The 26,970-nt window shown below is 39.3% G+C and overlaps 1 protein-coding gene across 5 annotated transcripts in view; it reads right to left on the reverse strand.

Moving 5' to 3' along the window:
- The window catches only part of Ano4 (anoctamin 4), a 384,018-nt gene that overhangs the window by 100,896 nt on the left and 256,152 nt on the right, over positions 1-26,970 (reverse strand). For all 5 annotated transcript variants that reach the window (XM_078052935.1, XM_021724481.3, XM_040279417.2 and 2 more), the window contains 2 exons: positions 25,431-25,475; positions 13,344-13,475 (listed from right to left, as the gene is read on the reverse strand). In XM_078052935.1, coding sequence (XP_077909061.1) covers positions 13,344-13,475; positions 25,431-25,475 — 177 coding nt within the window. The remainder of the gene's footprint in view (positions 1-13,343; positions 13,476-25,430; positions 25,476-26,970) is intronic.

Raw genomic sequence — 26,970 nt, forward strand, 5'->3', positions numbered from 1 at the left:
ACATTTTAAAGTCTAACATTTAAATAAATATATCCATACATATGATAGGTTAACACACAGATGTGAGCAATGGGAATGTGAGGTTAAGGAAATAATCCTTTCAACTCGGCCCACTGTGCTGATCTCCACATACTTTCTTTTCAAAAGCAAGGTACATGCAGCCCTGCCTGGCTGAAGTCAATAGGATAGGCTGCATTCCTCAGCAAACAAACTCTTATCTGAATGAGAAATGCAAGCCTGAAATGCCAACAAGAATACAAGTTACCTTGAACCAGGGGGTGTGGGGGAGATAATTTCTGTGACTCTTACACAGATTCCAGAACTAGAGAGATAAGAACAATTTTCCCTAAACATAAAATCTGTAAGAACAAGTCCCAATTAGAATGAATCAGCATGGGCCAAAGTGACCTAGAGTTGTCCTGGACATTTACCTTGTGCAGTGGAGACTTGGAAATCTGATGTCATCTTGCTTTAAGTAAAGAATCAAGAGGTGGACTTGGGCTGGGCTCTCTGGAAACTTCCCTAGCATCCCCAATAAAACTGGAAGCACATCATCCTTCTCTTCACTGTCTCCCTTGAGAGTGTCCCTTTTTTCCTTTTCTTATCTCTTCTGATAAACTCTTGCCTGCTACTCTGAGTGATAAGTTTGAAATCTTTCTGGCATGATCAGAAGAACTGGTGAGAGAAGACTGCTGTGTCTGCCTCAGCTCCACAATGGACCCTCACCCTGTAACACATATACATATGAACATATAGAAATACATTTACCTACTACAGGGCAATATTTGGCACATAATAGACACTGAAAGTATCTGTTGAATAACTGAGCTGATAAACAGAAGAGTTCTTATAAAAAGATGGATAAGGATGAACAAAATATTTTTTAATGACTTATCACAGGTGGTCTCTCAAATATTAAGACAATGTGCTAACTACTAACTCAGACACCAAAGGGTTTGCTTTTCCTTAAACTAAAGTCATTTTGTCTTACTGAAAAGGAGCCATATGATCTTCAGAAGCTCAAATCTTAGGCTTTCTGACTTGTTTCATTTTCATTTCAGTTTAAAATTTTCCAGAACATAGATATATCTCCCCTGACTCTACAGATCAATACAAACAACCTGCATATCAAGGATCCTGATGCCAATAAGTAACTGCAATAAAACAAGTGTCCTGAGACTGCTCTAAGTCATCGAGGCACTAAAAGAACATTAATCCTACCTAAATCAATCTTGGTATCTCTTTGCCTAAAGAATCCTCTAAAGATTTTAGATCAATGAAAACAACAGACAACTTCAAAAGAAAATACAGTAAAAGGTACATGTTAAAAGAATCAGTATTTTCAAATATCTATACTGGAAAGGTTTAAAAAGCAAGTTGGAATATGTTACTAATGCACAAATATGAAATGGTAATGCGTCTGGAACACTGATCATCATTTACTTTAAAAGTAACGCTACTCCAGTTTAGGCTAGAGATTCCCAAAATGATTCCCAATTTACTCCTGGCTCATGGTAAAAACAACAGTCATCATTTATTGACTTTTTAACTATGGGCTGGATACTGAACTAAATAGATAAGTGATTTCACTTAATGAAATCAAAAAGCCACCTCTCTCCCTTCCCTCATTCTTTTCTTTTTTTTCCTATTAAAATTGTCCTCTATTGGGACTTTGTGGACTGGCAAATTTATATAGATATGCTAAGCAGAATAATGACCCTCCAAAGATGTCTACATCCTAACCTCTGGAATTTGTGAATATATTATCTATAAGGCAAAGGGGAATTATGTTACAGATGGAATCAAGGCTCTTAGTTAGCTGCCCTTAAGATAGGGAAGTGCTATGGTATAGATGTGGTTTGACCCTATCAAATCTCATATTGAAGCTTGTCACCAAAGTAAAAAGTGGTGGGACCTTCACGAGGTGGTCTTGTGGAGTGGGTTAGGCAGCATGGGAGTGGATTAGTTCCCACACACGCAGGTTGTTGTCAAAGAGCAACCCTGGTTTCTCCCAGCTTTCTCTTGCTTTCCTTCTCACCTTGTGACCTCTGTCTCTTGAACTTGCTCCCACCAGGTGGGGTTATTAACCATGAAATCCTCATCAGAAGCCAATGTCAGGGCCATGCTCTTGAATCTCCAGAACTCTGAGCTAAATAAACCTTTTTTTTAAAAAAATAAAGAACCTAATCTCGGGTATTTTGTTATAGCAACACTAAACAGACTAAAAGTTTCCTGAATTTTTCCGGTGGGTCCATTGTAATTACCAGGGTCCCTAAAAATGTGAAGGAAGACAGAACCAGAGAAGAAGACACATTGACAAAAGCAAAGTCAGAGAGAATGTGTGACACTGGCTTTAAAGATAGAGGAAGGTGCCATGAGCCAAGGAATGTAATAGTCTTTAGAAGCTAGAAAAGGCAAAGACATAGATTCTCACCCAGAGCCTTCAGAAAGGAAAATGGCTCAGTGAGACCTACGTTGGATTCTAGCCTCCAGAACTCTAAGATGATAAATTCTGTGTCTTTAAGCAATTAAATTCATGGTGATTTGTTATAGCAGCCATAGAAAACTAACATGTAATGGTAGGAGAATAAGAATGGGGCCAGAATGACTGGTTTTGGAATCCAAGCCCTGACACTTACCCTCTGAACTTGGATATGTTATTTACCCTTTCTGTGCCTTAGTTCCCTGCTCTATAAAAAATGTAGGATAATGACCGCAACTTACTCATAGGATTAAATGAATTTGTAACTGCAAAGAACTTGGAACCTGGTAAGCACCACACAAATGTTATCTATCATAATCCTACAATAAATTCCATGGGGTCCTATTGAATTATCTTTTCTGAAATTGAGTTTTGAGAGGAGCCTTCTGAAAGTATAATGATCCAATAAAATGACTGACTAATGCTGAAAGCCTGTTTCTACAGCTGGCTAGTAGTAGAGAGCTCTCTCTGGGGTCAGATGCGAAGGTAGCCAAATAACCATGGCTGGTAAGCAGCCTCTAGCCTCATCTCTGGTGATAACATATAAAAGGGCCAAATGGCATCATATGTTGACTTTTAGAGATGCATATGCACTGGTTTGCTTTTATTGCCTCTCAAACATAGATACACATTCTAATGGAATTGAAGTTATTTGCTATTTAATCACTTCTCAACTTTATTTATTTATTTATTTATTTGTGGAATAAAGCTCGAACAACAAGGACAATTAGTTCAGGGGTATACTGCAGTACTTTGCTGGATACCCTGCCTAAATTCCTGCAGAAGATTATGATCATGAGCAATTAATTCTATAGAATCATGTTGCCCAGCATTCCAGAAATAAACTCCAGAAAAGCATTTGCACTTAGGAGGTTACTGATAATGATGTTTACTGTTTCATTCAAAGCCCTCAATACTACTGTGCAAGAATTTATTTCAGAGTCAAATGCTACAAGAAGCATCCCTTTATCTAAGGAATTGATACCTCTCTGACAATCAAAATCATGTGACTTATTATATATTTCTCCCTTCTACTCTGCCCAGTAGTCTGAAAGCCCAATTCGCTGAGTCATTTGTCAAGATGCGGAGTTCAGTGAGGGCTGCAAATGTGAGCCCACTATTTTTTTCTGAACTTGAATGCCTACTCGAAATGATATTCTCTAGTTTCAGAACATTTCATTAGATTACAAGAGGTGTAACCTAATCAGTGGATTCATCCTCCGATCTGAATTAACTGGGTAACTGTAAGAAGGTAGGGTGTAGCTTGAGGAAGTAGATCACAGTGAACATGATTTGGGGTCTTGTATTTTGTCCTTAGTGATCAGAGCTCTATCTGATTTCTGGGTTCTATGTGCTGAGCTGTTTCCCTCTGTCATACCCTTCTGCCATGATCTCCCCTTGGGCCCTGAGCTATGGAGTCAGCTGACCATGGACTGAAGCTCTGAAACCATAAGCCAAAATAAACTTTTCCTCCTCTACATTGTTTTTGTCAGGTCTTTTGATCATAGCAATGAAAATGTTAACTAAAACAGTCTTCTTAGGGCACCTCAAATGCTTTAACAATAAATTCCAAAGGCAAAGAGATATCTTAATGCCCACAGGCTCCTTCCAAATGTAATTTTGCTAAAAAATTGTACTTGGGCTCCACTCATGTGGCAGCACTGTGGAAAAGGCACGCTTTACCCCCTGCCCTGTTCATTAATCTAGCATTGACCAGGGCAATCTTGAGCAAGCCACTCAGTCTCTCTAACCTTTGTCATTTACCTGCACCCTCATGGAGTTCTAATGTGTCTGTGGCATAGCCCTAGAATATAGGAGTTGCTTAGTAAATGGTGTTTGCTCTCACTTTGATTATCGCAACAGTTGTTACCACTACTTGATGGGTTGATCACTAATGTTTACAACTAGCTTCCACAGTCAGCTGGTTTATTCCACTGAGAACAAAGTCAGAGGAGAGAAAGGTTACGGAGAATTTTCCACTGCCGTCTTTCCAGCAATTTTTTTCCTTGATGACCTCAGCACCAAGATTTCTGTGGTTAGTATGTCCCTAAGGGTTAACAGCTATGCTATTTTGTTATTAAAGACTTTGTTATTTCTTTATCTTTTTTATTATAACAAGATAGAAGGGAAGAAAGAGTATGTAAGCCAACTTCATGTCATGTGGTGTTTATGTCATGCCCATTTTGTATATGGCACACGATACATGAATTAAAAGGTGTAATATATGAATTAAATATCTTGGGATCAGGCATTATTCTTTTTAAAAAATTTGTTGGCATTCTTCTTTTAAATTTTTTTAAGTTGTTAATGAACCATTATTTTTATTTATTTATATGTGGTGCTGAGGATTGAACCCAGTGCCTGACACATGCTAGGCAAGTGCTCTACCACTGAGCTACTACCCCAGCCCTGATATTATTCTTGATAACAGAATTTAATCACCACAAAATCTTTGATAGAGAAGATGGTTTATCAGTTAGCAGAACTGAGGCCAACAATGAATCAACAAGTCAAGGGAAAATTAAAGTTGAACAAGGAGACCACAATGGAGTGTACTTTTCACTTTCCATTTGTATGTCTGGGCTTTAGAGAGATATTCACTGTGAAGAGAGGACCTGCCTCTGGAGCCCCGGCTCTGTCCTTCAACAGCAGCAACAATGCCAACTCTGCTTTACTGCTTTTCTATTGTGTCAGGTGTTACAAATTCCCTAAGTGCCATTCAATGCCAGGTACATAGTTCCTTCCTAGGTAGGAGATCTCAATCTACTAGAAGATTCAGGTAGAAGTCTAAAAGCATGTGAGCAGACTTCATTTCAGAAGACCATTTTATAATGTCTATTTCATATGTGCACAGGATACACGAGTTAAAATATTTTGTGCATAATCACGCTTTGCAAAGAAATGGGGCCATGCTGAGCTATATGTGGCACATATTTTCATTACAGTTTTTGAAAAGATAGAAACTTTATATATAGATATATAATATAATGTTATGGTTTGGATGTGAGGTATCCCCCAAAAGCTCAAATGTGAGACAGTGCAAGAAGGTACAGAGGAGAAATGATTAGTTTGTGAAAGCCTTAACCCAATCAGTGATTTAACCCCCTGATAGAGATTAACTGAATGGTAAGGTGTGGATAGAGGAGGTGGGAATTGGGGCAGGGCTTTGGATATATATTTGTATTCAGTGAGTGGATGCTCTCTCTGCTTCCAGATCATCATGTGAGCAGCTTCTCTCCACCACACTCTCCTGCCATGATGTTCGGCCTCACCCTGAGCCCTAAGGAATGGAACCGGCCTTCTGTGGACTAAGACCTCTGAAATCGTGAACCCTCAAATAAACCTCTCCTCCTCGATGGTTGTTCTGGTTGGGTCCTTTAGTCACAGTGGCGAAAAAGCTGACTAAATATATATATCGACACACACACAAACACGCATCGTCTCTCACTTGGATGACTACAGTAGCCTCGTAATTGGTCCTTGCTTCTACCTTTGTTCCTATAATTTGTTCCTAACAGAGCTATCGGAATGACTTAACTAACTTTGAAAAGCCAAAGTCCTTACACAGGCCTCTTACCTCTCCAACTCCCCCTATTGCACTTCTCCTCGTCATTTCTGCTCCAGCCACATGGCCTTCTTTATGTCCCTCAAATTCCCAGACAGGCTCCACACTCAGGTCTTTGTTCTGGTCTTCCCCCTACCTGGAGCTCTCTCTCTCCCCTTGAGACCTCCTGCAAGTCCATTCACACCTTCTCCATGAAGCCTAACCTGAAGAATATAAACCCTGTCTTTAAATATGCAACTTGCACCCTCATCCTCAGGCTGTTATTACCCATTTCTTTTTAATTTTTTTTGTAGTTGTAAATGGACAGAATGCTTTTATTTATTTTTATGTGGTGCTCGGGATTGAACCCAGTGCCTCACGCATGCTAGGCAAGCATCTGCCACTGAGGTATAACTCCGATCCTACCCATTTCTTCTACCCTAGTTATCCACAGCCTAAATCACCTATGCGCTGGATTTCAAATTGACTTTTTAAGAACACTGGCCTTGTCGCTATTGACTTGGACATCTGGATAGTTCTTCATGGTGAGGGCTTCTCTGTGCATTATAGGATGTTTGGCAGCATCCCTGGCCAGTGGCAATTTCCACACTAGAGTTATGACAACCAAATATGTTCTTAGACATTGACAGATCACCCCTGGATGACAACCATTGGTTTGTAATTTATGGTCAGTCATCCCCAACTAAAACATAAGCTTGAAGAAGGCAGGGGTCTTTGTCTATTTATTTACTCTTGATTCCCAACACCTTGAACAATAAGTGACATGCAGCATGTGAATTAGTGAATATGTATTTACACATAAGCATGTACTATATAGCACAAATTTCAGATTCTTCTATTAGGAAGTAGTCAGTATTCAATTTTACCTCACTTTTATAGTTATATAAAAACAAGTAAAATAATAGTAATGATATAAATAAGGAAAGTACAGGGAGGAAAGCTTTTCTAGCTGTATCTAGCACATATTTTTAAAAGGCAATTCAAAAGTGATCTATTTGTTGAAAGAATATACAGCATATCTAATATAAAAAGTGACATGAATCTCTTTCACATTTTCCTTTTTTCTATTTACCAGCAGCAGAAAACCTTTTTTTTTATGGGTATTGACCTTAGAAAATAATTGCCTCAAGGGTGTTTCTGCTAATGTCATTTTAAGAATGAAGAGCGGTGATACTTTAGCAGGGCGCCATTCACGAGCAAGAAGGTGAAGAGGAATAAATTAGTGTTTAAATGGACATGTCTATCACTCTGTCCATTCACAGAGTTTAATTTATCAAAGAGAGTGGAGTTTAATTTATCACAGAGAGTGGATTATTCTGCTTGAAGAGTGTCATGCGACGAAAAACACTAGAACATTGGTTCTCAAGGTGGTAGGGAGAGGTATGATTTTGAGCCCATATCAAGGTGGTAAGGAGAGGTAAGATTTTGGTACCACCATTAACAGAGGAAATTTGGCAATGTCTCGACGAATTTTTGATTCTCACAACTAAAAGAGAAAGGTGCACTACAAGTATCTAGTGGGCAGAAACTAAGGATGGTACTAATTATCTTAAAATACACAGAGCAGTTGCCCCACAACAAAGTTATTCAGATCCAATTGTCAATAGTGCTGAAGTTGAGAAATTCTGCAGTAGAACAGAATGGTTCACAGTGTGAGATCTGGAGCCTCCCCATCTGAACTTAAATTCCTACTCCATCACTACTTATTCAGCAAGCCTGCTTCCCTTTTCCTCCTGGGCAAACAGGTAGATGGTTTTCCCAGCATTCCTGAGTCAGGAGTGAGCACGTGCCTGAGCTCTGGCCCCTGTAAAGCGGATGAATGTGCTGTATACTGCCCCTGTGCCTGGCCCATAAAAATAGAAACTTACTTTAAAAAATCACCTATCTTTATTTTCTCTTGTCTATAAGGAATCTAGGGGCTGGTAGAATTTTTAGATAGAAAGAATCCAAAGTACATGTATGAAGACTCGATTTGGGTGTCAACATATTTTATATACAAATAGAGATATGTAAAATTGTAGTATACATGTGTAATAAGAATTATAATGTATTCCGCTGTCGTTTTTTTAAATCAATTAAAAAAAAAAGAATCTAGGTACCTGAATGACTACATGGAATGGGAACATTGTGCCTTCTTCCCAGAGGGAGGCCCACATTAGACAATGATAAGAACAATAAATAAATTTCTACAGCGTTCAACCACTGCTATGCAGGATTAGTCATCTATCCTGGGTGTGTGACTTATAACAGTTGCTTAACTTCTCTGTGCCTCACTTCCTTCATCTGTAAAATGGTGATAACAGTAATATCCACGGCCTTACAGGGTCATATGAGGACAGTGAAGTTCTTTGAACAGTGTCTGGCATATAGTAAGAGCCTTCTCAAATGTAGGCCCATCTTTGTTGATATCACATAAAATAACCAAATGGCATTACTGACTTATAGAAATGTCTACCACTGGTTTGCTTTGATTGCTTCTCAAACACAGATATAGGTTCCAGTAGAATGGTAGACTGTTTGTTTTTTAATGGATTCTCAATTTCAGATTTTTTTGTACAATAGAGTTTAAAAACAAAGATTTGCAATTAGATTTTTCTGTGTTGCCTTTATTACTTTTATCCTTGACCTATTCATTTACTAAACAAGTAATGAGTATCTGCTGTATGCTAGGCATTGTGTTAGGTGTTGGAGATAAGAGTGTGAATAAAACTGTGCCCCCACAGAATTCAGAATTTACCTAGAAAGACAAGCATTTCCCATTTAATACTCAAATAATCATAAACTGTCCAATTTGAAAAAATTTATGTTGGAAATATTCTGCTAAAAGAGTACAGAGTTAGGAGACATGATCCTTGGAAGAAATGGCAGAGAGGGAGAGACTATGGGAGGGAGGCTTCCCAGGAAGACTCATTACAACTGAGTTCTGAAGGATCAAGTACTGCACGATCTCACTCATATGAGAAAATCTAAAAATACTGATCTTATGGAAGTTGAGAGTGGAATAGGGGTTACCAGAGACCAGGAAGGTAGTGGAGGAGGTAGAATAAAGAAAGGTGGGTCAACAGGTACTACATTAAGTTGGATAGGAAGAATAAGTTTTGGTGGTATTTGGCACAGTTGGGTGAATATAGTTAACAATAATCCATAGCATATGTCATAATAGTTACAAGAGAGAATTTTGGAGGTATTTCCCACAAAGAAATGATATAAACTTGGGATGACTGATATATTAATTACTCTACTTTGATTGGTACCCATGTTCAAATTAATCAAAACATCACATTGTACCTCATAAGTATGTACAACTCCCCCCCCGCCCACCCAAATTATAAGTGCTGAAAAGTAAAAGGAATAAACTAGATGAAAGGGAGGAGTATTCCAGGAGAGGAAACAGAATGTATAGATGTCCTGAAGCACAGTCTGGCCATAGGACTAAGAGAGGGTGTGTGTATCTGGACCACAGTAGTGCAGGATGGAAGGCCATAAGGCAAGTGAGTCGAGGTGGGAGACAGCCACATGAAAAGACCACAAAGCCTTGTAAGCCAAGGTAATAATTCTGATGTTTATTCTAAGTTTTTAAAATAGGGTTAGATTGAGGCTGAGGATATAGCTCAGTTGGTAGAGTGCTTGGCTTGCACGCACAAGGTCCTGAGTTCAATCTCCAGCACCATGAAGAAAAAAAAATTTATATATATATATATAGGATTAGACTGGCATTATTAGATAGATATTTTGAAAACACTTAGTATTCCCCAAGAGAATGGATGGGAGATGAGAAAGTCCAGAAATGGTGAGACCTGTGAATACCTCAGTTTCAAAAGTAAGATAATGGTGGCAAAGGTGGGGGAAAGTTGTTGGGAGTAAAGATTCATTTAAGATGTAAAGCCTTCAGCCCTGGAAGATGCACAAGATGTGGGAAGCAGCACTGGGGGGGGGGTGCCTAAAATAGCTTTCAGGCTCCAGTTTCAGCAAATGAATTAGTACTATGTCCTGATACAGGGAATAATGGGGGTGGAGGTGGACTCCTCAGAGTTGGTTTGAGGTGAGTGTACAGTCAGCTAACTTCACCTCATTTCAATTATCTACTCACATGATTCTTGTCTTTTCATTTTAATGTGCTCATTTTTTTTAACCTAGCAAACATTATTGTACATCTGTTATGGAATTTAAAAATGGTGGGACAGACACAATCTTTCAAGGAGTCTTAGAGAAGGTAATTAAAATAGATGGTACTATTAATTAAGGAAAAATTTTTAAATATTGCCAAGACATAAGAGTGCATTTTACTCAAGAGTTAGAGATGGAGACCAGGAGTTATGGAAGGTTTTCTAGAAGAAATATCTCTGATGAATCTGGGAAGAAGGGAGTCTAAGGGAAAAGTTATTTCATGTAGAAGGAAAAGCTAGGATAGGAAGGAGACAAAAGAGCCCAGGGTGAGTTAAGGAGGTCAAAGAGCTCAGTATGGCCAAAGGATACAGCAGGGGGAATGGAAGCAGGAGTTAGTGACCAACTTAGGAGTCTGAGTTTTATGCCCAGAGCAAGTATTTTAAGGTACTTATCCATTTTGATAATTATTTATTAAAATTTAATATTTTAAGGAACTTAACCATTTTGATAATTATTTATTAAAACTTAAAATTTCTCTATTCATGGCCCCCAGTACATGTATAAACACTTTAATTTCTATCATTCTCTTTTACTCCAAAACAAATATAATATCATTCTGCAAAACCAAGAAGTCACATGAGAGTTTGGACTGCATTTGCAAAGCCAGGATATCATGTCACAACTCCCAGAGCTCATTAAGCAGTTACTTCTGATTAAATTAAACCCATTAATAACATCCTCAATGCATCTTTAGGGAATATTTTTTTTTCTGATTATACCAATGACTGTTTACAACTTGACAGTCAACATTCTTCAAGTCTTCCTTTTTTACTACAATCAAAAGGATGTCACCCATGTGGTATAAAAATTTTCAAACAGAAAGAAATTCCCACCCCTTGGACATTCTGGACACTTTATTTTTCACCTCTCATTTTCATGATAGAATCGCCTCTGTTCTCTTGGTCCCAAGAGGCCTGGTTTTTAGATTTGCCTTATTTAATCCATCCCTATGGACGTATGTGTTAAACAAAAACATAAACAAAAACAAAAACAAGGCCTCTCAAAGTGAGACGGTTGAATACTTCTATCCATAACTCCCTTCTTGGTTCTCCTGTCTTGAGAACTCATTTCCACTGATCTCTTTCCCTTTTCCAACAATAATGTTAGGTCCTCCTCATACCTTATAACTCCATTCACGGAAGACTATGAGTGATTCCTCAATATCACCTTTTTTATCCTTTGTTCTTTTATATATTGTTCTGTCTTCTTAGGTAACCTGCCCCTGCTCCCTCTACCTACCTGGGCAAGTCTTATCCTTCTAGACCCTCATCAAGCACTTTCTTCTCCAATCTCTTTCCAAATCTGGACCACTGAGCACTTCTACTTTTAGGTCACACCCATCATTCTATTTAAAATAGTTTGTATCAGCATATTAGGGTAAAGACTGTATTATTTGTCTTTATATCCTCCATATCCAGGCAATGCCTGGTAAGAAGTAGATACTAAATTGGTGACTGTTCAACTATTCAATTATTCAGTGAATCAATACCCAAGTGTATTTTTTTTTAAAAAGCCTCTCAAATGTGAGATGGTTGAATATCTCTATCCATAACCCTATCATCTCTCATTTGTTAGATATTTTAGAAATACTTGTAAAAATATGATTCTCAGTTCTAAGTCTCTAGAAATCCTAATGGGATCCCAAATGCTTCCAATTTTGAGATCCATGCTGAGAAGTGTTGTTCTAAAGCAAGAACATCAGGAATATAACCAGCATGAAGTGGTGATAGTGTGGGAGAATTTCATCTTTCATTTTATTATATCCCATTGAAATAAAACAAAATCCTGGTACAACATACACACCACTGATTCCTCTATACACATATCCATCCACCCATCTATCTTTCAGTCCTTCCATCCCTCCCTCCCTCCCTCCATCCATCGATCCTTCCATCCACCCAACCAACCATTGCCCCACCTATACATGTAACCATTTACCCATCATCAAAAATGTTGAGACCCCCTTGCACTGTGCTAGTCACCCTTCCAAGCAGGTGACAAGCAAAGGAAAATCTGCATGTAAACCAGACTCCACATTAGAAGGATTTAAAAAACAATTGTTCTAAAAAATTTCCAAGATAAACAACATCAATGCAGCAAGGATCTAAATTAAGAGTGGGAACATGCCAGGTTTCATTGCTCTTTTTCTCTTAAGAAAACACCCAGAGGTCCTGATCTCTGAATTAACATTAAATATCTCTCAGTTCCCATTTTCCATGGAGATTTTAACTAGGGTTGTGAGCTTAAATAATGTTTTAAATGTTCACACAATGTGAACCATGGGGATCCAAGGTTTGGCTATTTTAGAAGTTTTCTGAGTTGCTTTCTTTGCATTAGATTGATTTTCCTGAGCATTGTGCATTTTGATGCAGAACAGAAGGCCGGGAATTCCTGAGTCTGGCTGAAGGTGAGGCAGGGCTGAGCTGATTTATGTCCCTTTGGGGAGACTATTTTTCCCTAGTTGTTTATAGTCTTTGGCATGCTTTTCTCTCCCAACACCTACCCTGCCTTCCAGCAAACATTTCTTGTCATCTCAGAAACTTTAGAGTAAATTCTCTATTACTTTTGCAATTCTTTATAGGCACCTCAGTTACTTAGCCAACATTTTTTTTTCTTCCCACATGTCAAAAGTGACAAATTGCTGTTCTGAGACAGTCTGATAGACTGTCAGCAAGTGGGCTGAGAGGTGATGTGGCTTTTCTTGGGACAGTTTGATGATATGCTGAAGGAAGGGGAACTGAGAAGCAAACTGAGATGAAAACCAACCAACAACAAAACAAAAAATCCTCTAAGGAGCCATAGGTACCAGTTCCCTTGCCTGCAAGCAGGTGAGCCTGTGGAACCCTCTGAGCACTGGAAATTGGCAGAGCCATAAGACAGATGGAGCCTGGGTCTCCTGATCACCAAGGAGAAGACCAAACCTACAAAGAGCATTGTGACATTTTAAGCCACTGAGATGTGGGGATTTCTGTGATAGCCATCAGCTTCCCCTGGCTGATATAAAAGAGATATAAATCTGACATTGTTTTTTAGGGGAGACTGGACACTATGCTGCTCCTTCTACCAAGGTAGGCTCTGCCACAGCTGCACCTCCTTAGTAATTTGGGGGTTTTAACACAAAACACTCACTGATGGATCCTTTGCTGGCTGAAAGGGGCAGTGTAGCAGTCGTTCTCCTCCAGGTCTGGCAGTGTCTCCTTGTCCAGCCTCATTGGCTTCTTGGGTAACCATCTCCGAAACCTGCTTATTTGTTTATCGATCCTGTGGTACATGGAAGGCAAGACCAAAGGGTACAGCATGTTAGTCAGCATCAGCCTGAAACACAGGAGCCATCATGGTGACACACACACACACACTCCTGGCACTCACTGCACTCGTGGCAGACCTACTTCAGAGACGGGGCAGAGGAGAGCTGGAAGCCCAGTGTGGTTTCCATTTCACAGAATGGCCTCCATTTTATCACCTTTGAAACAGCAGCCATGAGCTCTATGTCCACCCACAGGCCAATAAATGTTCTAGTGGCCATAAAAAGGATGGAAGGCTCTGGAAAAGAAGCCAATCATCCCTAAATAAATCAGCGGAGACTTGAACTTCATATATTTTGTAGGTGCTAGAGATTTGTTATATGTTTGGAAAACCTCTGATGTCAGAGAAGAGCTCTAGCTATAAACTTTCTCTGGGGGACAGGTGATGGACAGTATATCCCAGTGGATTGAGTTGTGGACACAGAGCCTGGTGCTGTGGTTTGCTTCCTGCCTCTCACACCATCTCTGTGAGGCCTCTCAGCACATAGCACACCTGTCAGTCAGCTTTCATTTCCTTTTCTAGCTGATTTCAGGGTTCTCATGATCCTGGGGTATCATGACACGAGGTGTCTCTCTGACCAGTGCATACAGTGGTGCCAAAGAAACAACAGTGTTGCAAACATGGTTTTTAAGCCACATTTTTCTCCCCAACTATGTCCCTGTTCCCTTAGTCCTACTGAAGTCCACTGATAAACACTTCTGGCTTCCAAGCGGCCAGTCATTGTTCATGGTAAACCAATAGAAGGAACAAAAAACATGCCAGATTTTAAAACACCATTGCCTTCCCCTTCCCCCAGATTAGACAACATCTCTATTAGGTACCAGTTTCACATTACTCATCACAAACAGGACCGCTGAGAGGAAGATTATCCAGTGTACATTATCTAGCCAGCGAATAAAGCCAGAACCAAAATGTAGATTTTGGACTTGATGTTAGGGATCACTACGCAATTGATAATGAGGATGTTTAAGGGATCTAGAGGAAACAAATTCCTCTGGAGAAGAAAATATTTCAATGACTCTATAAACTGAAAACTATACAGTTCAGTCATGTTTCATTTTTTTTTTTCAAAATGAAAATGTTTCATGGTAACTTATCACATTCAGTGACTGTGTTGGCTAATTTTATGTGTATATTTGATTGGGCTAAGGGATGCCTAGGTAGCTGGTAAAACTAAATTACTCTAGGTGTGTCTATGCACATGTTTCCAGAAGAGATTATCTTTTGAATTGATAGACTTGATAGATTGAGAAGCTGGCCATCACCAGTGAAGACTGACGTTATCCAATATGTTGAGGGCCCAAATCGAACCAAAAGGCAAAAGGAAGGGCAATTTGCTCTCTACTTTAACTGGGATTCATTTTCTTCCGCCCTCCAACTTTGGTGCACAGAGAGCCTTCAGACTTGCACAGAAGGCAAATCTCATGGTATGAGACTTCCTAGGTCTTCTCTTTGCAGACCACAGGTCATGGGATTTCTTGGCCCGCATTAATCTTAATCCAATGGTGTAAATCCCCATCTGAGTCTGAAGGCCACAGAACCAGGAGTGCTGATGGCAGAGGGCAGGACAATGGATGTACAAGTTCCAGCAGACAGCAATATTTGCACTTCCTCCATGTTTTGGTCTCATCCAGGATCTTGATGAACTGGATGGTGCCCACTGGCATCTGTGATGGTCGATTTCTTTACTCAGTCTATGGATTATAATGCTAACTCCTCTGGAAACACCCTCACAGACACATCCCTAAATAATGTGGTACCAGCTATCAGGGCATTCGTTAACCCGGTCAAGCTGACACATAAAAATAATGGTAACTCCTCTGACCACCTCATTCATCCTCAGCATTAGTCCAGCCTCACTGTGACTCTAACTCTGCCTTACTGTAGTGGTCCTTTCTCAGAACCCCTGAATGTCCCAGCTGGAAAGAACCTCACAGCTGCCTTAGACCCCGAAAGGAATTCTTCCCATATCTTCTCCCCAACATACAAAGAAGTAAAGATTCTACCCAAGGTCATACAGCCAAAAAGTATAGTAGATTAAAAGGGTCCAAAGCTCCACCCCCACCCCCACAAAGGAAAAAAAAATCTCCATCTCCTCCATCCTTCATCTTCTTGGTCCTACCCTGACCTTAATCATCTCTTTAAAGATACTTAAACTCTAGTGAGATGATGGGCTTCAGAGTAGCAGCATGATGCAGTGATTGAGAACATCAACTCTGGGGCTGAAGTGTCTAGATTCAAATCCTGGCTCTGTGAATGAATGTGAGCAGTTCAACTTTGGGAAAGTCACCTCACTTTGCTGAGCCTCAACTTTTCCCATCAGCCAAATGGGCATGATTATGATACCCAGTTCATATAGCTGTGATGATGAGCTGATTAATGTATACCTAAAGTCTTCAGAACCGTATGTGGCTATGATGATCATGATTTTTCTTCTTCTTTTTTTTTGTTTTAAAAGTAAGGATTTGAGTAACTGGCTTACCTCTTAACATTTCTTTTTGCTTTCAATTCCGTTAATTGTGCTTTGCCAGTCTCTATCGCCTGCCCAAGCTCAATGATTTAGTCCTTAAATGGACTCATAAATTAGACTTCCTACACTAAGCTGGTGGTCTTCCCCATAGTGCCTTGCCTTTTTTCCCCCATCTGATTGCCTTAAAAACTGATTCGAGAAAGAGGACATTGGCCCAAAGGTTTTCTATAATAGAGCTTTACCTCCCACACATCTCCAGTATGCAGCACTAATCGGATTACATTTTGCAGAATCTGGGCTCTGCATGCAATGACTATGAATTCAACGCAGCTGGGTACAGTGCTCAGTGTGGATAAAAACAAATAAAGCTGTAAAAAAATCAAGCATAAATACTCTATGGGAATGAAATGGCAGCTTTTAGCAGCCAGCTGTGGCACCACAATTTAAATGAAATGTGGAGATGGCGAAGAGAGAGTAGAACAGGGTAATGAAAATGATTAATTAATTGGAACATGAGGGTAACAGGAAGTGAGAAAGGAGCAAAGGGAGACAGACTGGCATGGTCGAAGGCAGATGGGCTTTGCCATCAGGTACCTGAAACCTGCTTCTATTGCTTACTAGCAATGTCATTCACCTTTCTGAGCCTTGTTTTCCAGGGTTATAAAATAGGCTGACAGTAATAATAGTCATCATTATCATCATTATCTTACTGATCCTCCAGGATGATTAAGGGGCTCATAAAAGATGGTGTGTGTGAAATGCTTTGGAGAAACTGTGAGGCGGATAGCAAGCATTACTAGTGATCTCTCGAGGACCCCAGAGAAAGAAGGGGAAAGTGATAGAAAGCAAAAGAACTGGATTTTTAAAAACATGATAGTGGAATAAAGATATGCAAAAGAACATCTTAAAAATAAAACTCCCAAGATACTGGCTGGGCTTGCAAGGTGGTGAAGACGGACTGGCCTTCACTGGGGAGCCTGAACAAAGGTGGTACAAAGCATGGACCCTCCAGGTTTCATCCCCCTTGCCTGCTGATGCTCTGGGCTTTTCACAATGATGGAAACAAACACTCAAACATGTTCAGTAGTTAATTTCTTCTGGTTGGCAGGATTGCTCCCCAAAGATGCCTACACTCTAATCCCCAGAACTTGTGAATATGTTAGGTTTCATGGCACAAGGGACTTTGAAGATATAAACAAGGTTCCAGACTAAGGTAGAAAGAACATCCTGAATCCCTCAGATGAACCCAGTTTAACCACATCAGTCCTTTCAAAGCAGAGACTATTCTCTTGTGGGAGGCAGGTTACATGTGGAGGAAGGAGAAGTCAGAGAATATCAAGGTATAAGAAGGGTTTGATATGCCATGGCTGTCTTAGAAAATGAAAAGTTTCACAGCTTGAGAATGCAGGTAGTCTCTGGAAGCTAAGAATGTCTTTCAGGCAACAGCCAGCAAAGGAACAGACTTTAGTCCTATAATTATGCAAACTAGAATTGTGTCAGCCACCTGAATAAGCCTGGAAGCAGATTCTCTTCCAAAATAAGTTTCCAAATAAGAGCTCAGATTGCCTCATACCCTGGTGTTAGCTTGGGGAAACCCTGAACAGAGAAATCAGTTGAGCCCTCCTCCACAGGACTTCTGAATTACAGAACTGTGATAATAAATTTGTGTTGTTTTAGGCAGTTAAATTTGTGGTAATGTGTTAGGACAGCAATGGACACTGATACACCTCTGAATAATAGTCTTGGTGTGACCCTCTCCTTGAGGCCTGGCCATGGTGAGCTGGGCTCTGGAGGTACCAAGGCTGCCATTCCACAGGCTACTGTTCCCACCTTGCAGGTAGAGAACTCTGAGAGTGGGAGTCTTTTTCTCTGTGGTAGGGACAAGATATGTGATGCTGCCCTGGGCTGCTCTTCACAAACACATTTCCATTTCCAAACCGCCACACTGAGACACTGCTGAGGACTGACATCGCCAAGGACCTCCTTCAGCCATGCAAAGGAGAAGCACACCATGCAAGAGCCACTGGGCTGGGAAGCAGGAGGCTCAGGCTGGATTCTCAATTCCACTACTGTACACGAGTGTGACCCGGGACAAGCCTCAGTGTCATCATCTCTAAATTGATGATCAATAATATGCTCTCTCCATATTCCTTGCTGTTGGTGACTTGGGCAGGATTTTGGTTGCATCATTTTAAAGAAACAACAGTGGACAGAAAACTTTCCATTATACAGCGGTGGGTTCTGGAGTCAGCTGGGAGCAGCTTCAGCCCAGTTGTACAGCTTGCGAAGTGTGAGAGGTTGGGCCAGTAACTAAACCTCTCTGAGCTGACAGAGCCCATCACATTAGGAAGAGTGAGGACTAAACAAAATAATATCAAGTATTTGCACAAGGCATTAGATGTATAAAGGGCTCAATGAAGTAGTGCTTTCCTGGATGAAAAAAAAAAAAGATGATGATAATGACAGAAAACTTTTATGTAGAATTCTCTTCCTAACAGAAATTCAAAAGCTATGATTATCCCTTGTAATACTGAGGTCACTGATATCGGGTTGCTTCTAATAAACATCCCTAAATGGGCAATCTTGAAAATTTTTTCTGATGGGTTAAAGTTGGGAACTAAACTAATCAGAAATCATCCCGTTTGTCTCTTTAGTGTTAGAGTGAAATTTAACTTCCTCAAGTCTCCATGGACAGAGGAAAGAAAAGAGAACACATTGGATTAATGATTTCACATTGATTTTGGTTGGATGTATTGTCAATTTATTCCATTTCCATTTACTGAGCAAAAACCCTCTTACAGACTGCACAGGCAAATCAATAAAGAGAGGATTATCTGTCCACTTGGGCATTTCTGGCCTTGACTTATCAGGTTAATATCTGGACTTTTACATAGAAGGTTGTACTGAGACTGAGCTTGGGTACCTCTTTCAATGCTGGTTCATGGCTGGTGAGGTTCTTGGAAAAGCAGCTGGAGAGGCCTGGCAATGCAGTACTAGCACATGGGTAGGCTTGCCGCCGCTGCCTGGCTTCCCAAGGTGCATCTTAGGAAGCGTCTGCTTAACCCTTTTGACCTGGTTTTCTCAGCTGTAAAGGGAAGATAATCATATCCACCTTATGAATGGTGATGATTAGAAAAAAGGCCCTATGCACAGGGCCTTCTTCCTAACATGCTGACCTGTCAGTGGACCTTTATAAATTATATGCAAAGACTCCATATGCAGAGTCCCAACTCAGATACTGCAGATGTACCCTAAGGAAGATGAAAAGAATCTTTTCCCTTGAACTCTAAAATCCAAGGTGGAGTTTGCCCTCATGAAAACTTGATCATGGCTGGGCGTGGTGGCATACACTTGTAATACTAGCAGCTTGGGAGGCTGAGGCAGGAGGATCAAGTTCAAAGCCAGCCTCAGTAATTTAGCAAGACCCTAAACAACTTAGTGAGATCCTATCTAAAAATAAAATATAAAAAAGAGCTGAGGGTGGGGGTGTGGCTAAGTGGATAAGGTCCCCTGGGTTTAATCCGCTGTACCAAAAAAGGAAACTTGATCATACTGAATGAAAGGAAACGTGTACTTTAAAGACATGTTTAAAGTACACATTGCCAGGCATGGTGGCATATGCCTGTAAACCCAGCTGGCTGGAGGCTGAGGCAGGAGGATCGCAAGTTGAAAGCCAGCTTCAGCAATTTAGTGAGGCCCTAAGCAACTTAAGCCCTTTCTCAAAATAAACAAATAAAACAGGGCTGGGGATGTGGTTCAGTGGTTAGGCATCCTTGTATTCATTCAGTCCTTGGTACCAAAATAAATAAATACATACACCTATTTTTTCCCCAGACCAGATTAGTCTCATTTTTCTAACAAATAACATTTTCAGAAATGGTATGTCTAGAGAGAAACTACAGATAAAATTTTGATGTTGTTGTTGTGTGTGTGTGTGTGTGTGTGTGTGTGTGTGTGTGTGTTTAATGGAGGCAGCACACACCCCTACATGGCAATAAATGAAGCCCCCTTCCTGGACTGATAACAGAAAACAGAAGGCTTGAATTTCTTTCTTTCTTTCTTTTTTTTTCTTAGAGCAAAGTTCACCACATTTATAGCTTCTCCCTGGATAGGAGTTAGAGATCTTTGCAAGTTAATAAGATTCTTTTAGGCCACAGGACTATAATTTGGGGCATAGCTCAAATACCTTGCAAGAGTCCAAAGACTTGGAACAACTTACATATATTAATTTTTAAAAAAAAATGGGAATGGAAAAATACAAGCCATTTTGTCATTTTGCTTTTATGCTCACCTGCTGTGATTGTGATGCACTGAATTTACAATGCAATAGGGCCTGGCATTCACTCTGTCAAGTATCATAAAGGTTAGAAGTCTGGCAGTGGTGGGCGGAGGGGAAAGCAGGGAGTAGAAATGAGACTTTAGTGGTAAACCGCCCACAGTAATCAGATTTTGCTCTATAATCACATCTTCTACGGACTGCATTTGTACTATTTTGTGGTGGGAAAAAAAGGCAGAAGGAGGATGATAAATCCTCCTTCTTTACTGGATAGTTAATTTATAATGCCTATAAGCATCGCAAAGACAAGATCCAAAGCATTATTTAATAGATGAACTAGATGAATAAGAAGAATTTGTATTCCAAAAATACAAGTCTGAAATATTTGAATGTGCTTTGGGAAGTCAGGTGACATTCTGAAATGAAGATACTGGAAAAAAAAAAAAAGAAGACGACGACGACATTTTATTTCTCTGCCTGTTTAGAAACTTCAGAATTTTTAATTAATTTATCTTATCTTATCTTTAAAGTAGATAGATTTGTTTCAGGGATGCTTTTATGGAATTATAAAATTAAATATAATTTAACATAGATGAAATTAAAAGCTAAAATTAAACATCCATATTTGGTATGATGGGAGAGATTGAGAATGCTAGATGTCAAGTCTTTCATTGCTGGGGTGGTATCAAGATCAGAGTCAGAGATGTGCCCTTCAACTTGGAATACCAGAGCTAGCAAAAAGGGACGGATCCTCTTTATCATCTCAGTTAGTCAGTTCTGGGACAAAGCCTACATTTAAAATTGAAGCAAAATTTTCTACTTAACTACATTTTAAAATTTACACAAGACTTTGGGCTTCAGAAAGTCACATCAGTTCAGTGGGGTTCCTAACTTAGTGCTATATGGCAAGCAATGGAGCCTTTTGAAGAGGCCATTCTAGATCAACATGTCATATCACCGTTGTTGGGATGTGGTTTTCCTTTATTTGTCACACAGTCTTCCAGTGTCCTCCAATGCCTGAATTCTCCCACAATTGTGATTTATGCACTTGAATGAGCATCTACTTTCTCAGGCTAAAGAAGAGGTTTAGTAAGCTATTCTTCCAGCTCTGAAAACAAGGACTTCCCACGTTTTTATTCATATAAGACGTCTCCTCTGCTCACGTGGAGAATGAATGGTCATGTGCTCATGTTCTGCTCTGCTTCCCTCCTCTTGGTTCCATTCCAAATCATGTCCCCTATTTCTTCTTCTATCATAAAACTTATTAAGTTGGAATGAACCCTCACTACCTCTGATGCATCGGGTCCTCCTTCTTTCCCTATCAGCTGTAAAGAGGTTTCCCATACCTTCCACTCTACGGTCATGGTTTGCAAATTGTGGTCCTGGTGACATCTGCATCAGTTGAGATCTGGGTAGAAATGCAAATTATCAACCTATACTTTAAATCTATTGAATCATAAATTCTGGATATGGATCCAGTGATCTGTTTTTAAAAGTCCTCTTATAATCCTGACGCACAATGAGAAAAACCTCTATGGAGACAGCTATCATGGAGATAATCAACATTTTCTAAATTTCCCTAGTAGAATCTCAGCTCTCATCATTCAGAAGCTGAAGACTGCACTTCCTTATGGAAACTCATTCCTAGTGCCTTTGATACTGCCCATTCTTTGTTCTCCTACTATTCTCAAATTGTTCTTTCTCAACCTCCTCTCTCCTCTGGTTCCCTTAACATAGTCTTGCCAAGGAATTGCTATTAGTCTTCTTCATTCTTTATATCCATTACCAGGAAATTCCATACCCTCCTCTGGCTAAGGTCGTGACTTCAATGCCACTGATTTCCAAATTAGATTCTTCTTGCTTTGCCATCAGTTCCAATGGCCTCCAGGACACGAGCACATCAAAGACCTTCTGTGAGTTATAATGCAGAATTACTAAAAGAAAAAATCACCATCTTCCTTACCACATCTCCATTTCTAATGGATTTTCATTCTTATGTTACCTTCAAGAATATTTTCATAATCACTTAACTGTGAAAACCCCCTTCTTCCCAACTTTCAATGTTTCAACGCTGGCTAAGTGCTAAAATCTTTTGCCTATAATGTTACAATCTCACTCACATCTTTTGCATTTTTTGCTCTGTAGACTAATTTTTGTCTCCAGTTTTGACAGAACTATGATCAAAGAGAAGAAAAGCCAGAGAGAGAAAAATTGTGGCTTTGTTTAAGGAAGAACTTTCTGACTCTCAGAACTGCTCGTGGATGGCTAGGAGAATCCCCATCTCCAGAGATGTTCAAACATGGACTGATGAGTGACTGGGCTTGAAGACATTGACATTCCATAAAACTTCGAGATTCTGTTTCTTGTTATCACCATTTCCTTTCAAGCACTCATTTTCTATTCATCCCTCTCTCATTGTTTAGGCAAATGTTTCCGTTCTAAGTGTATCTGACACTTTAGGCAGATGTGGTTTTTCTATGCTTCTTTTATGATTTCTTTTCTCTCTACTCCATTTCTCATGCATGCATATGGAGATTCATGAATTCATTCACTCCACCTACTACATTTGAGGTACAGAAAATATAGAATTGAATGACCATCCTTGCCTTTAAAAACCATCTAAATGGGGAGATGGATTCCACATCATAGAGTACAGCACAAGGTGGTGATGGGAACATTGGGTGCCAATGGGACAACAGAAAAGAGGGATCATATACTCTGGTTAAAAATCCCAAATGCATAGACAGAGTTTTGAGGACAGAGTAGATGCTACTTTAGTGAACAAGTTGGGAAAGGGCTACCAAGAAGCACCATATAAGCAAAGATATGTAAACCCTAGTAAGCATAATATCTTTGGAAACTATGAGTAGTTAAGAGTGGTGGGAAGGAAACTATGGGTGAAGGCAATTTATCAAGTGCTGTGTTTAAGTAAGTCTTTTCAGTTTATTTTCATTACTGTAGAGCAACCACCATGAGATTAGATCAGATTTGCTACTTGAGGAAGATGACTACAGTTTGGAAGAGGGTCAGAACAGAAGCAGGAATATAAATCAATGTGAAATAGGCAATGGTAGTGGGAATGAAGGGTGATGAATGGATTTGAGAAGTTTTCTTGGGACAGCATATACAGAACCTGAGAGGCTGATTGAGTGAGGGGTGGGGGTAGAACATCTAGAGTGACCCTGAGGTTTAAATTGTATGACTGTGCAAATAGTGGAGCCTGTATAGAAAATATAAATGGAGAGTATATGGAATATAAATGGAATACAAATGACTATGTGGCACATAAAATCAGAAATTTCCAGAGAGTTAGTAGACTAGTCACAGGACAGAAGAAAGGAGAAACAGCCTAGATGGATAATAATTCAGAAGCAGAAAGGGAATAGGAGGTATTCAAAGACGCAAGATCATTCTTATGAATATTCTAAATAATAATCACTAATAGATACCAACTACTATATGCTAGGCATCAAACCTCATATTAACCCTATAGGGTAGAAATCATTTTATAAGTGTGGAAACAGGCTCAGAGATGTGAAGTAACTTGCCCAAGGCCATACAGTGCTAATGTAGGTTTTATGATCCCAGAGGAGGTGATCTGTCCCACACATACTGACTCTACTGAGTAAAGGTTACTTGGCGTACTTGGACCAGGGTAAGGCCCACCCTCCATTCCTTTCAGAATTTGGAATAGATTTCATCAACAGACTGAAACAATATCTGCTGGACTTGATATTTCCATTGTGCTCTCAGAGTTGGGAGAAACTTCTGTTCACCTTGTGTTTCTTCCAGGTGTTATTTGATTTGGGTTTTCATTCCCACCATCTACAGTTAGTCAAACCCTTAATTTAATGGGAATGTACAGATTAATGTGTCATGTGGATCAGAGGTTTTCAAAACATGGTCCAGGATCAGCAGCTTTAGCCTCAGCTAGGAACCTGTTAGAAAAATTCTTTGGTCCCACCACAGACCTACAGAATCAGGAACTTGGGGTGGTCTGGGGGCTCAAAATTTGTGTTTTAATAGGTGATTCTGATGCTAGTTGAAGTTTGAGAACTTTGTACCAGGTTGTTACAGAATATCATTATATGAAAAGGCACTAATCTGAACTGTGGTAAATACAAATGCATGTCTACTGCCTAATGAAAGAAGAACTGCTAATAAGATTGTTGCATAGGAAAATTTCTAGAAACTACAACATTTGAGGTTGTTTTTTTAAAAAAATGTTAATTCTTACACCATACCACACTGAGTACATGTGCCCTGAGAAAACCACAAAACCACATCAATTACTCTTTTACTTACCACTCTGCATAGCATATGCATGGAGTGAACCTGAATCCCAGATCTCACAGAACTGAACTAACCATAGAATTTTCAGAGAAATTCTATGAATCCCTGGGTTAATCATCAACTCAACTCAGGGTGAATAGAAATATAAGGGCAATTAAGATTTTTTTAAATTAAATTTACCAATGATCACCATGAAATCCAATTAAGGGACAATATTGTTCCTTTTTTCCTTGGCCTCTCATAAAACAAAGAAAAACAAACTTGAGTAGGATACAAAGTACCATAAATTAAATCTTTATTCAGTTCATGTTCATATTCTCTCTCTCTCTCTCCAATAGAGAGGGTTAGAAGAGCTCCCAAGTTCCCAAGTAAGGTTATACATTTGCATATTTTATTAAAACAATGATACTAACAGGGAAGGACCTCACCCTTTTGGGGGGTGGGGGGAGCAGCCATTAGCTTTGTAAAAAGGTGACTATCTATACTTGAAGCTTTCTGGGAGGGAGGGATTTATATGAAAACAAAATACAAAAAATAAAAAACTTCCAGGCCAAAGATGCTCTAAATAACTGGGATTTTTTTTTTTTTTTGCAATTTGTCCAACAAAATGGGCTTAAAAAGCAGCACAACACACCTATGGATGAACTGCATCCTCTCAAGTGTGAAGGGGTCATGGAGAAGCCTCTGAGAGGGGGACATTGTCATCTTTGTATGTGTGGAGGGGTGTCTAACCCCAAAAAGCTGTTTTTGGACCATGCATGGCAGTATATTCCCATGTGACATCTTTCTAGGCTTGTAGCTCCTTGTCATTGTTGGAGTACACAGGCCAGCAGACAGACAAACACCCATCATGACAGAACATGCTACTAACCTGCTCATGAACTTGTACCGGCGGGGCAGGTAATAGATTTTTCTCCTGGAAGAACAGCAAAAATGAAGCCAGTCGAGAAGAAAACCCATCGTCAGTTACAGTTTGAACTAGCAAGGAAGGAAAGGAGATTGAAGATAGAAGCCTGTAAGAGGTGAAGAAGAAAAAACTAAAAAGAGATTAACAGTGAGAAATGTAGTAGGAACATGGGGCATGCGTTTTTGAGTTATGAAATCTTAAGAGGCACTTTCATTGCTCCTTCTCCCTTTCCTTATTACTATAATTATTTTATGGTTGCCTTTTCCCTACAAAACATGTGCACAGAGATGATTTGGAACAGATGCTATTTGCACAGATTTGGCTGAGATCAGCTTTTTTTTCTGGGGAAACACAGAGATGGATACATAATTTAATGGGCACACTGTTGTATTAAATCCATGTTGGTATAGCTTTTAAGTTTATAGAACACTTTACTCATGATTTAGATTGGGGTAATACGAGAAATATATATTTCACAACCAGTATGAGAAGGACACTAATTTATCAGAATCAACACACACTTGAAAATAAAACCACCTGGGGCATACTGACTGACCCCTGGCTCTTGTTAAAGGTGAATTGAGCAGATAAAACCAAGAGATTCTATAAAAACAATTTTAAAAATCAGATTTAGTAAGGATCTCTTATGTTGCTGTATATTTACATTTTTTTTAAATCTTAAAAACAATCATTGTGGTTGTAGAGAAGAATATATGTGTTAGATGTGTTATTACAGTAAAATTTCTTTTCAATATTTCAGGCTTCAATTGATGAAGCAGTAATGAAACTGTTGTGGCTTATATGTATTCTGAACTATAACTGAGCTTTTTCAATTTTGGAAGAGGGGAAATTTATATGTTATAAAACATTTGTCATAGTTGTGACAATAACTATAGGGACAATAAAAGGATCAGTGGTTGCCACGGGTTTGGGCCAAGGATGAAGGAAGGAATAGATGAAGTTCAGGAGATTTTTAGGACATTGTTTGCCTTGTTATATTGTAATGGGAGCTACATGGTGGTATGCATGTATCAAAACCCAAAGAACTGTAACAAATGAGTGAACCTTAAACAAACTATGGACTTCAGTTAATAATTAGGAATCAGCATTGGTCCATTAATTGTAACAAATATACTACACGAATATAAGATGATTATAAGGAAATTGTGAGGTGAGGAGGTTTATATGGATATGTTCTACATTGTATGCTCAATATACTGTAAACCTGTAAGTGCTCTGAAAATAAAGTTTATTAACATTTTTAAGCTATATCCATAGACATAAGTATTTAAGAAGCAGGTATTATTGGCAATTTCCCCTAAGAAGCCAATTCTTCAATTTCTTTTTAAACATTGTTGGGTAAAATATCTAACCTGAGATTCAGAATTATAGTCCTCAGAAAATAATAAAAACAAATACAATTCTCTGGGACACTAAAATTATGTCAAATTGATGTTTGTATATTTTATTGAAATACAGCAGGAAAATTCCTCCTTTGGAAATG

Source organism: Ictidomys tridecemlineatus, chromosome 6, assembly GCF_052094955.1.
Source record: "Ictidomys tridecemlineatus isolate mIctTri1 chromosome 6, mIctTri1.hap1, whole genome shotgun sequence".
Lineage (NCBI taxonomy): Eukaryota > Metazoa > Chordata > Mammalia > Rodentia > Sciuridae > Ictidomys > Ictidomys tridecemlineatus.